The 10,403-nt window shown below is 49.8% G+C and overlaps 5 protein-coding genes across 5 annotated transcripts; 4 read left to right on the top strand and 1 right to left on the bottom strand.

Moving 5' to 3' along the window:
* The first annotated feature begins 1,321 nt into the window (after positions 1–1,321).
* Positions 1,322–3,222, top strand: EDD37DRAFT_622393 (putative FMN dependent dehydrogenase). The gene is made up of 2 exons (XM_062816059.1): positions 1,322–2,380; positions 2,437–3,222. The coding sequence occupies exons 1-2, from the start codon at positions 1,737–1,739 to the stop codon at positions 3,053–3,055; spliced, it is 1,263 nt and encodes a 420-aa protein (XP_062673369.1). The 5' UTR covers positions 1,322–1,736; the 3' UTR covers positions 3,056–3,222.
* A 59-nt stretch (positions 3,223–3,281) lies between these two features.
* On the top strand, positions 3,282–5,190 carry EDD37DRAFT_263033 (uncharacterized protein). Its single transcript, XM_062810855.1, has 3 exons — positions 3,282–3,558; positions 3,616–4,233; positions 4,282–5,190. Exons 1-3 carry the CDS (start codon positions 3,511–3,513, stop codon positions 5,164–5,166), a joined length of 1,551 nt encoding a protein of 516 aa, XP_062673370.1. The 5' UTR covers positions 3,282–3,510; the 3' UTR covers positions 5,167–5,190.
* EDD37DRAFT_263034 (L-Aspartase-like protein) lies at positions 5,191–6,695 on the bottom strand. The gene has a single exon (XM_062810856.1). The coding sequence runs from the start codon at positions 6,610–6,612 to the stop codon at positions 5,215–5,217; it is 1,398 nt and encodes a 465-aa protein (XP_062673371.1). The 5' UTR covers positions 6,613–6,695; the 3' UTR covers positions 5,191–5,214.
* A 935-nt stretch (positions 6,696–7,630) lies between these two features.
* Positions 7,631–9,066, top strand: EDD37DRAFT_587810 (uncharacterized protein; the record flags this gene model as incomplete). The annotated part of the gene is made up of 3 exons (XM_062814479.1): positions 7,631–8,009; positions 8,065–8,250; positions 8,309–9,066. Exons 1-3 carry the CDS (start codon positions 7,655–7,657, stop codon positions 9,064–9,066), a joined length of 1,299 nt encoding a protein of 432 aa, XP_062673372.1. The 5' UTR covers positions 7,631–7,654.
* An 818-nt stretch (positions 9,067–9,884) lies between these two features.
* Positions 9,885–10,319, top strand: EDD37DRAFT_606298 (uncharacterized protein; the record flags this gene model as incomplete). Its single annotated transcript, XM_062814871.1, has 1 exon — positions 9,885–10,319. The coding sequence occupies one exon, from the start codon at positions 9,885–9,887 to the stop codon at positions 10,317–10,319; it is 435 nt and encodes a 144-aa protein (XP_062673373.1).
* Positions 10,320–10,403: the final 84 nt, after the last annotated feature.

Below are 10,403 nucleotides of genomic sequence, written 5' to 3' on the forward strand. Positions count from 1 at the left end.
CATGGTGTACAAAGTCGACATCTCTGCGATCGATGTCTGCAAGTCCCTGGCAATGGGCGAGCAGCCTAACAGTCCACAGTACATCCATTCGGGAAAACAGGTGACTGACGTCCATGGGGTTGAATTGCTCGAGCTTGAACAGTGCGTTTGTGATACTGAGGCGGGGCCCTGCTCGTTGCAACCACTATCCTCGTGCAGGTCTTGAGAGACTTCTTCTCCTTGATCATCGCCTGAGACAACGAAGTCACTTTGGCTTTGCAATTCTAGTCTCGCCAGGATCTCGTGAGTCAGGATCGCCCCTTGCTCTGTTGGCTCTAGAGGTGGGCCTACCCAGCCTTTGCCCTGTTGCAGCCGCTTGAAGAGCTCCTGTACGCCGGAAACAAGCTGTGCATGTTGCCTCTCGAGGAGATCAACGTATCTATGTCAAGATGGGTCAGAAGATTGGTACGACACGCCGAAGGCACGGACCCGTCTGGAATTTTCTTCTCAACCACCGTCCTGCATTTGGTGAAGATGCATATGTTATCAATTGCTTTGTATCGACTGCAAGGCTTACGACCATCACACTGAGCATGACGTCAGTTCACCTGAGCATACTAGTAAACATGGAGCCTGAGACACACCTTTGCTTTCTTCAGACGACACAAATCACATGCCGCCGTTGCTCGTTTCCGACCACTGGCAGGTGAGGAGTCCTGGTCCGGGGTCGACATGGTCCACGATCGTGACTATATTCTCATTCGCACTGCGACAACTTACTATGCACCGTGACCTAGGCAACGAGTATATAAATGCCTATTCAGCTACAAGCTAGTGATTCGAGTCCGTCGTAGCCATTTTCCCTATCGAAGCTGCACGACCTTAAAGACATATATCGGGCGCGATCAGATGAGTATTGATTTCAACTAGGAGGGCTGTTTGTTGAGGTTTGCAACAACATTCACATCGCTGCTGAATGTGACCTAGGTTACATAGGCTAACGAAGAATATCAAGCCTCAATCCTGGTCCACCATGACGAGGCAAATTCACCATGTATCTCGCAGGACCAAAATGCAGCTCCAAGTAGATGGTTTCGTGGCAAAGATTTATGCGAGCGTTTGGCCGCATATCACAAACAGCCTGAAAAAGTGGAGCGATACTATATGTTGAGATTGGGTATCGCCGGCATCTTGGTACAGTAGAGTGTGCACTATCTCTCCCGAGGCAGTCCCAGATTGGGGCTATGACTCGGAACTTTCCCCGCGCCGTCCGATGGAGGATGATGAGCGATAATTAGAATCAAATCCCTATTGACCTATGATGATAGCATTGTTCCTACTTGCAAAGCTGTATCGTCTGGGTGTGTAAGTTCGCAACTTTCCCCTGGAGTTGACAGTGGAAAGACTGTTTTCTTATCAAGCCTTCCCTATTCAAGCCCTACTTCCGCTGCTGGGTACGACCACGAGGCTTAATGACAGTCTAGACCTATTCGAGCCTTGCCTCCGGTACCATCAAGAACACGGAGGTATGCTTGTAACACCTCATATTAGATCATAGTCTCAAGTCAATGTATGATGTGTACTGATACGTTCTTGTTTGTGTCCTCTCTTCGGTCCACGATGGGAGTCGAGGTAATGGCCAATTACCAGATTTCGGTACAAGATCGAGACTCAAAACATGCAGGTTTTCTCGGTTTCCTGAAGTTGTCCTCGCCATCTTCAGCAGGTTGTCGCCTTAGACGCCGTTTGCCTGGAAAATGTCCTTTACCGTTGCAAATAACGTAGCGCATCCTGACGGCAGTCCTGCCAAGTTTTCTCCCCATCCTGTCGAATATGAAAATACAATCTATCAAAAAGGACTTCAATTCGAGCGACCGCCTTTCACTTTTCAGAGCGATCAATGGGAGACAAAAGCTCGCGAGCGCCTATCAGCCGAATCCAATGGCTATGTCATGGGCAACGCTGGGACTGGCGAGACAACACGCAAGAATCGTGAAGCATTTGCAAAATGGTCGATTGTACCCAGGCGATTAGTCAAAACAGATGACTTGCCAGACCTCTCCACAAGGATTTTGGGAGACATGTTTCCCTTCCCTATTGCGATCGCCCCCGTTGGTGTACAGCGAATCTTCAATCCTGAGGGTGAGGAGGCTGCGGCCGCTGCCGCGGCGAAAGAAGGTGTGCCGTACATTTTGAGCACCGCGAGCAGCACCAGCATTGAGGATGTTGCAAAAGCCAACGGTGACGGCACTCGATGGTATCAACTCTACTGGCCGTCGAATGAGCATAATGACATTACAGCATCTCTGCTCTCCAGGGCGAAGAGTGCGGGCTTCTCGGCATTGTTTGTCACTCTGGATACGTACATCCTTGGCTGGCGACCAACTGATATGGACAATGGGTAAGCGAAGCCTATCGACAAATTGAGATCTATGACAGGCTGACGCGGATCGACAGCTATAACCCGTTTTTAAGATCTGACAAGATTGGAGTAGCAATCGGTTTCAGTGACCCTGTCTTCCGATCGCAATTCAAAGCAAAACACGGCGTTGAGATCGAGGATGACTTGCACACAGCAGCTGCGGACTGGACCAGGATTGTTTTCCCAGGCCTCAGTCACTGCTGGGAGGACATCCAATTCCTCAAAGAACAGTGGAAGGGACCTATCATTCTGAAAGGAATTCAGACTGTGGAAGACGCTCAGAGAGCTGTGGAGCTTGGCCTTGACGGTATTGTGGTTAGCAACCATGGCGGAAGACAGGTGGACGGCGGAGTCAGTTCACTCGCAGTCCTTCCACGCATTGTTGAGGCAGTCGGCGACAAATTGGACATCTTTTTCGATTCTGGGATTAGGGCTGGGGCTGATATCGCGAAAGCATTGGCACTTGGAGCACAAATGGTACTGATAGGTCGACCGTACGTTTATGGGCTTGCAATAGGTGGGCAGGGAGGTGTGCAGCATGTCTTGAAATCACTCTTGGGTGACCTGCAGCTCACTCTTCACCTGGCAGGCGTTCAGAGTGCGAGTCCGGAGCATCTCAATCGTAGCGTATTAGAGCGGGAAGACAGCCTGTGATTGATAAGGGTGGTTCACTTGCTTGGCCCACAGTCATACCTTAACGAACAACATGATGAGGGATCGAGCAATCTGACTTGTCACAATTGAACTTTGATATTTCTGAGGGGATCCGGACCTCACAAAGAGTCGTCCCGGAGCATTAGATCTGCGGGACTTCTATAAAGTAATTAACAAGAGTAACAAAGACCGCGGACTTTTGTGACAAACATCGTCAGGCGCGACAATCCCACCAATCTTCACGTCAGTGGTACGACTGGACCCCTGTCACTACGACCCTGCATGCAATGACGTAAGCGGCCCAACATATCCTCAGCTGGTACGCTTCGACGTTTTCTCATACATAAGACAATCACACGGAACGTATATCGACCTTAAATGGCCCCTGATAACCTGGTCCTGTGGTGCATACCTCGTCTCGCTGAGGTGGATCTTCCTCACCGAAAGTAATCAGTATGAGTGTGGCTCGAGCATGCTTACAGTGCAGAGCCTCAAAGGCCAAGGTACGTTCTTCTGGAACACGACATATGATACCAGGTAGGCTGACTGGTACCTCAAAGTGTGATTGTGTTCGTCCTAGATGTGGTCGTTGTATTCATCGCCGGCTGGCCTGCTCCGGCTATCCACAAGACGAGAGTTTCATCTTCTTGGACGAAAATGATGTTGCTCAGAGAAATTCAGAACGGGCACGGAGCCGTCGCAATGAGAGTCAAATGATCCCGATCTCCTTCGACCTGGCTGCATCCCAGGGGAGTTCCGCGCCGACATTCACCGAGAGAACCAGTACACTGCGAAAGCAACTATATCACTGGTTAAATGAGCGTGAATTGACAGAAATACCGCCCGTGCTACAATTGGACATGGAGACTCAGGCCGTGAGTCGGTTTTTTGTCAACTGGACCCTATATCCCTGCAACCTTGGGCTTTCGCCAGGATATATGGACCAAGTTCCGAAACTATACTCCAATGCCGCGCCGCATTCAATTTTGTGGCTTGCAGTGCAAGCCGTTGCCTTCGCCGATATGAAGTACTATGGCCCCGGATACGACCAGCTCTCAGCCACCGCGCTGCAATATTACGGTTTAGCTTTGGCTCTCTTGAGAACGCTTGCTGCCGATGAGGAACGAATACTGGATGACCAAGTACTTGCGGCTCTTTTGTTGATCGATGATTTCGAGGTAACCAACACCCTTTTTGCCTCTACTTGATGTCTAACCTGAATATAGTCATTGTTCCTAGGACGAACGGAACCGCTTGGCCCTCACAGCCAGGGCCTCAAACATATTCTTCATGCGAGAGGCGACGCACAGCTCTTTCGTCGATCAAGCTTCTCCCTTTGGCTTCTCGCCCTCCATCGGCTAGTAGCACGACAGATCCTGCTCTACGAGGAGCCCGACGATCAACAGACGGCATGGATCGACAAGTTGGATCTTGATTGGGTGCCCTTACGCATATTCTCCGACATCTATAAAATGAACGTACTTTCTTCTGAGGCGAATAAACTGCGACAAGGCGAAAATAGCCGTCCCATACCGCGCGAGAGCATCGAGCAAGCTAGACAACTCGCAGACTCAACTCTACTTCTTCTGCGCTCAGTCGAGACATGGCCAATGATGACAATTGACCATTGGAAAGCAGAGACGGTCGATCCCAACACTATTTCCGAGACGGACAGCCTGCCAAACCTTCCGATGCCACAGTTCACATGCCCCCGGGTACTCAGCTACCATGATATATGGTCAGCATATATGTGGAGTTTCCATGCTGCCAGCCAAATCATCTTACGCGAGTCTCTGATTGACACCTTTGAGTTGATTGGCTTGAGTCAATTGGAAGCAGGTGATCCGGAGGATACGGACCAGATACAACACCAGACGGAGGTTATACACAGACTGTCTGCTGTCCTCATTCGATCTTTTCCTCAGCTCTTGGGCTTCGTTCACAAAGATACCTCGGAGGGACATTTCCGACTGCAAGGGGGAACGGCTGGTAGAGCCTTGGTTCTCTTCCCAATGCGCGTGCTTCAAATGTCCTCCTTCAGTCCTCCTGAGCACAAACAAACTGCCCTGGCAGTCATTGAATGGGTCAATTCCACGTATAGGTTGGGGTAAAGGACAATTATGTTTCAATTTCTGAGAGATATTGGTAAGCTACGGCAATTATGGTTTTCGCCTGGGCGAGAGCATGAGCTCTGGTCGTACATGCTCATCGAATTGCTGTTCACCGAGAACGTCCAATTCCAACGCACTTTGTTTCAAGGTGATGCCCTTCTTGTGAGCATTCTTGGCTGTTCTTGACGCCTGGTCATAGCCAATAACAGGACTCAATGTGGTGACCAACATCAAGCTGCGATCAAGGAATGTGGCGATTACCGCCTCATTCGCTTCTAGCCCATCCACAAGGTGTTCGCGAAAGCTGGTCACTCCGTCGGCGAGTATTCTGATGGAGTGGAGAAGATTGCGAATGAGGACTGGCTTGAACACATTCAATTCAAAATTCCCTTGAGAGCCTGCAAAGGTCACGGCAGTGTGGTTCCCGAATACTTGTGCGCAAACCATGGTCAAACTCTCGCATTGCGTCGGGTTCACTTTACCGGGCATAATGGAGGATCCTGGCTCGTTTTCTGGGATCTTCAATTCACCGAGTCCACATCGTGGGCCTGAACCTAGGAATCGGATGTCCTGTGCAATCTTGAACAAGGAGGCAGCCACAGTGTTGATCTGCCCGTGCGCCTCCACAATCGCATCATGAGCTGCAAGTGCTTCAAATTTGTTCGGCGCTGTGTAGAACTCGTGCCCGGTCATCTGGCTGACTTCCGCTGCTACTTGCTCTGCGAAGCCATCGAATGTGTTCAGTCCTGTACCTACGGCCGTGCCACCTTGAGCTATATACCGTAGGCGCGGGAGTGCCGATTGTATTCTTTCAATTCCGTACGCGATCTGGGTCTCATAGCCAGAAAACTCCTGGCCTAGCGTCAAAGGGACAGCGTCTTGGAGATGAGTCCGGCCAATTTTGATGGTATTCTGGAATTGCTCTCTCTTCCTCTGTAATGCTTCTTGTAACTCTTGCAAGGCTGGTACAAGCTCTTCCTTTAGAGCCAACACTGCTGCGATGTGCATCGCCGTTGAAAAAGTGTCGTTCGAGGAGGCGGAGCGGTTGACATGATCATTGGGATGCACTGGGCTTTTCTTCCCCATGCTTCCACCGAGTAGTTCAATCGCGCGATTTGATATCACCTCATTCGCGTTCATATTCGTCTGTGTACCGGAGCCGGTTTGCCACACCACTAGAGGAAAGTGGTCGATGAGTTTGAGTGAGGCGACCTCGGCTGCAGCCTGCTTGATGGCCACTCCCAGGCTCTCATCGAGCCCAAATCTCATATTGACGCTGGCGATGGCTCCTTTCAAGATTCCGAGTGCCTGAATGACCTCTTTGGGCATACGATCATGAGGCTGGTTGACCTTGAAATTGCGTAACGAGCGCTCTGTTTGAGCCCCCCAATATTTGTCCGCGGGCACGCCAATGTCGCCAAATGCATCGGACTCTGATCTTAACATTTTCAGACCCAGGTCACAGCCACTAGCTACGAAAATTGCAGTCCGGGTATCTTAAGGGGGGGAGTTGCTATTTGGGGAGACAAGGCGATTATGTGTATAACAGCAGCGGCGAGCACGTGTGTCCGAGGCTGCGGCTTCGTTCACGATGGGTAATCTCGATGACAGAGGTAGAGCATCGATGAGGTGCCATGCCTCAAAGGCGCAGAGCCGATCAAGCACATGTCAGACAGCGTGATTTTAGCACGTCCGCATGAAACAACAAACTTATCCTTCCGCTCATGCCGAACCTCACCTTCCGCCGCAAGCAAAAACGAATATACTCTTGATGTGGTTGGTTGGACGTGAAGAGTGACATCGGGATGGTGCGTCTTGAGGATGTTGCCAGGCAAAATGGCGCAACATGATACCTTTGCTGTGCGCACAACACAGATATTGATAGTATCTCTCATGAAAATTAGTGTATGTCTTGTCAATTGTGAGTATTGAGCTGAGTGGATCACCGAAAATCACTCAGGTGTCGGATACATGCCGTCGTATAGTACTAAACCTAGAGTAGCCATGCATCCGTTGGCTTCAAATTCGCGGTGTGCACACACCGTGTTCCGGAGACGTGTCAGTCACCCTGAGGACGAGCATTCTGATTCATGGTTCTGACCGCTACAGTCGTACCGCCTCCAGCTCTCATGCATGGTTTGTATCGCCCTTAGCTGAATGGTCTTGTGTAGAATCATATTTTGTATCGTGAAACTCTCGTCCCACTGTACAAAGGCAGCACACGGCAACGTCCTACAGAGACAATCCCCTGAATGTGATTTTCGGGCTTGCATCCACCTTGCTGGTGCAAACCTTATGGTAGTACTGCTTCTTCTGACCTGCACGATGATATACTCGAGTTCATGAATAGCCGGATATGTGACGTTTCGCAATGAGGCTGGATTCTTCAGAAGAACCTTGTAAAGATTTTCCGCTTTATGGTCTAAGAGTGTCCCTCTCTGTGATGAGATATATCCTCTGTTGTCCTCAACATAGTGACTTGGTTAGCATGGCGAAAGACAACCTCCCGCGTGTAGTCGTGATTGGCTCTGGCTGGGTTGGACTTTACGTAGCTCAATATCTTGACACTACGAGATACTCCCTCTCCGTGGTGTCCCCTCGTCTTACCAGTGCATACACTCCTCTTTTAGCATCTGCAGCATGCAGCCTCTTCCCGTTCAGTTGCGCAGAAGAATCCATCCGGGCCAAAGGTCGGCGTTGCAACCTCATCAAGGCAAACGCTATAGAAATCGACTTTTGCTCGAATCAAATACTTTGTGAGCCGGCGTTCGACGACCATGACAGCAACGCGAGCGACCAACAGTTCCGCGTTGCTTACGATAGACTGATTATATGTCCGGGGTGTATGTGGTCGTACCCCATCCATTGGGTTACCATCGTTCACTAAGCACCTTACAGGTCAAACAAACGATTTCGGTATTCCAGGCGTCGTCGAGCACGCGATGTTCATGAAGCACGTTTCTGATGCAATGGCTTTGCGCAAGAAGCTTCTGGATCAATTTGAAAGAGCTAGCCTGCCATGTACTACACGCGAGGACGCCTGTGATATGCTTCATATTGCGATTGTTGGTGGAGGCCCCACAGGTGAGCGACAGTCTCGTCGGGGATTCCAAGTCCTCAACATCTAACCGAGCCTTACTAGGTGTTGAGATCACCGCCGAGCTCTCAGACCTTGCAAGAAGGGAGCTAAAGGATCTATACCCAGATGTGGCACCTTCAATGAGAATCACCATTTACGACGTTGCCCCGCACATTCTCGGCGCCTATGACCAGAAACTATATGAGTATGCCACGGAGCAAATGTTACAGCGGGGTATTGAAATCGTTACGAACGCTGTAATTGAGAGGGTCGACCGTACCAACCTGTATATCAAAGGCCAAAATCCTGTGCCGTACGGTATATTGCTCTGGGTTGCAGGAAATAGGTCCATTCCACTGGTGGATAAGCTTGACGTGAAAAAGCCGGAGCATGGGCTTATCAGAATCTTGACCGACGATAGTCTGCGCGTGAAGAAGGCGAGTACGGACGTACACGGTCACTCGGACGTGTACCCAGATGTCTTCGCCTTGGGTGACGCTGCTGATATTGAGGGGCGGTCACTTCCCACCACCGCGGAGGTAGCCGTTCAAAAGGCCAAGTATATCGTTCGGCGCTTGAATCGAGGCGCGACAGCAACCGAAAACTTTGCTTATGCGGACAAAAGACTGGTCACGTATATCGGTAGCCATGACGGAATCATAGAAGGTTCAGGCCTAGATGAAGCATCGCGGGGTCAGCGAGCATGGCTTGATTGGCGAAGTGGAAGCTTTACCTGGACGCGAACTTGGCGAAATTGGGTCGGTTTGATCTGCGCCTATGTCCTGAATGCACTGTTCGGACGGGATTTTATGAGGTTGTGACGGCAATAGCAGTAAGACTACTGGTTTTCAACTCTTGTAATAGCTTGTCGTCCCTCTTCACCTGTAATGACGGAAGATGTTCTGCATGCCTGCACCCTTTGTAACTACTCGAAGCACGATTACCTTAGTCATCGTAGCGCAATGACCTCTCTCTTTTCAAGGAAACAGTTTCAGATGTTTATTGTCTAACTCTTGGAGACCTCTGTATGGATACCTTCAAACTTGATCAAATTAATGAATCGTAATGGTTGGCGAGGGCGTCAACAGATGGGGCCCGGCGCGAAGAACATCTGGCCGAGCGTTCTTTAAGATTAATTAAAGATTATCTTTAATTTAGTTATGAAATTATAAGGCTATAAGACTGTGAATATTTAATTTATATAGAGAAGAATATAATTATCTAGCTATCTCGATACTTTTAAGAGATATAAAGATAATTAGCGATCGTTGACTAACTTAGAAGGGCGGCGCACTAGATATACGACTCTCGGGAACCTATATATTCTGATAGGCCCCTACGGCCCTTGAGTAATAATAAGTCCTCCATGAAATCACATCGTTCACTAAAGTGTAATCTCAACCACTCTCGGCGCGACGTTTTGCATAGGAGCCCCTTGCTATATCGTCCGCTTTTCTCCTTTTAGTGCATCAGTGCATGCTCAGGTGACAGAGGCTCAGATGCTGACAAGCTTTGCGAGGCTGAAACTGAGTCACTGCGGGGCTCCAGTCGACCCCCTCCAATTATCAAATCAACATCAGCTACAAGTCCTGACCTTCTGATATTCAATAACAACAAAAGTCTGGGTGGCCACTTCACGATGGCTAGGCAGCCCGTAGGCGAAACATCTCTACAAAGTCTCCTCTCAACCTTGAAAGTCACTCTTCAGCCAGCCACGTTTGTCTTCATAACCTTGCCCATCCCGCAAGGCGACATGCCATTACCTATCCCCTTTCAGGATATTCTCATGCTCTTTCGCGAAGCCGAGGGTGTGACCTTGATCGTTCCTCTGCCTGTTGCAGAGAGACTCGGACTTGAGCATCAGTATCAGTGCCGTATGATCACCTGCGACGTTCATTCGAGCCTGGAGGCAGTCGGATTCATGGCGACCATCGCCACGAAACTTGCAGAAAATGGTATTCCTGTGAACCCCGTCAGTGGATATTATCATGACCATCTGTTTGTGTCGGTGAACGAGGCTGATCGGGCAGTTGAAATCCTGGAAGAAATAAGGGAACAAGCGGCAGCTCAATGAACCACATAACCACACTACAGCAACGTCGGGACCCATTTTTCTCTTCAACCACTTCGCCCGGGAATCCTGCTGTATCCTATTTCA

This window comes from Exophiala viscosa (genome assembly GCF_022695815.1).
Source record: "Exophiala viscosa unplaced genomic scaffold EDD37scaffold_2, whole genome shotgun sequence".
Classification (NCBI taxonomy): Eukaryota; Fungi; Ascomycota; class Eurotiomycetes; order Chaetothyriales; family Herpotrichiellaceae; genus Exophiala; species Exophiala viscosa.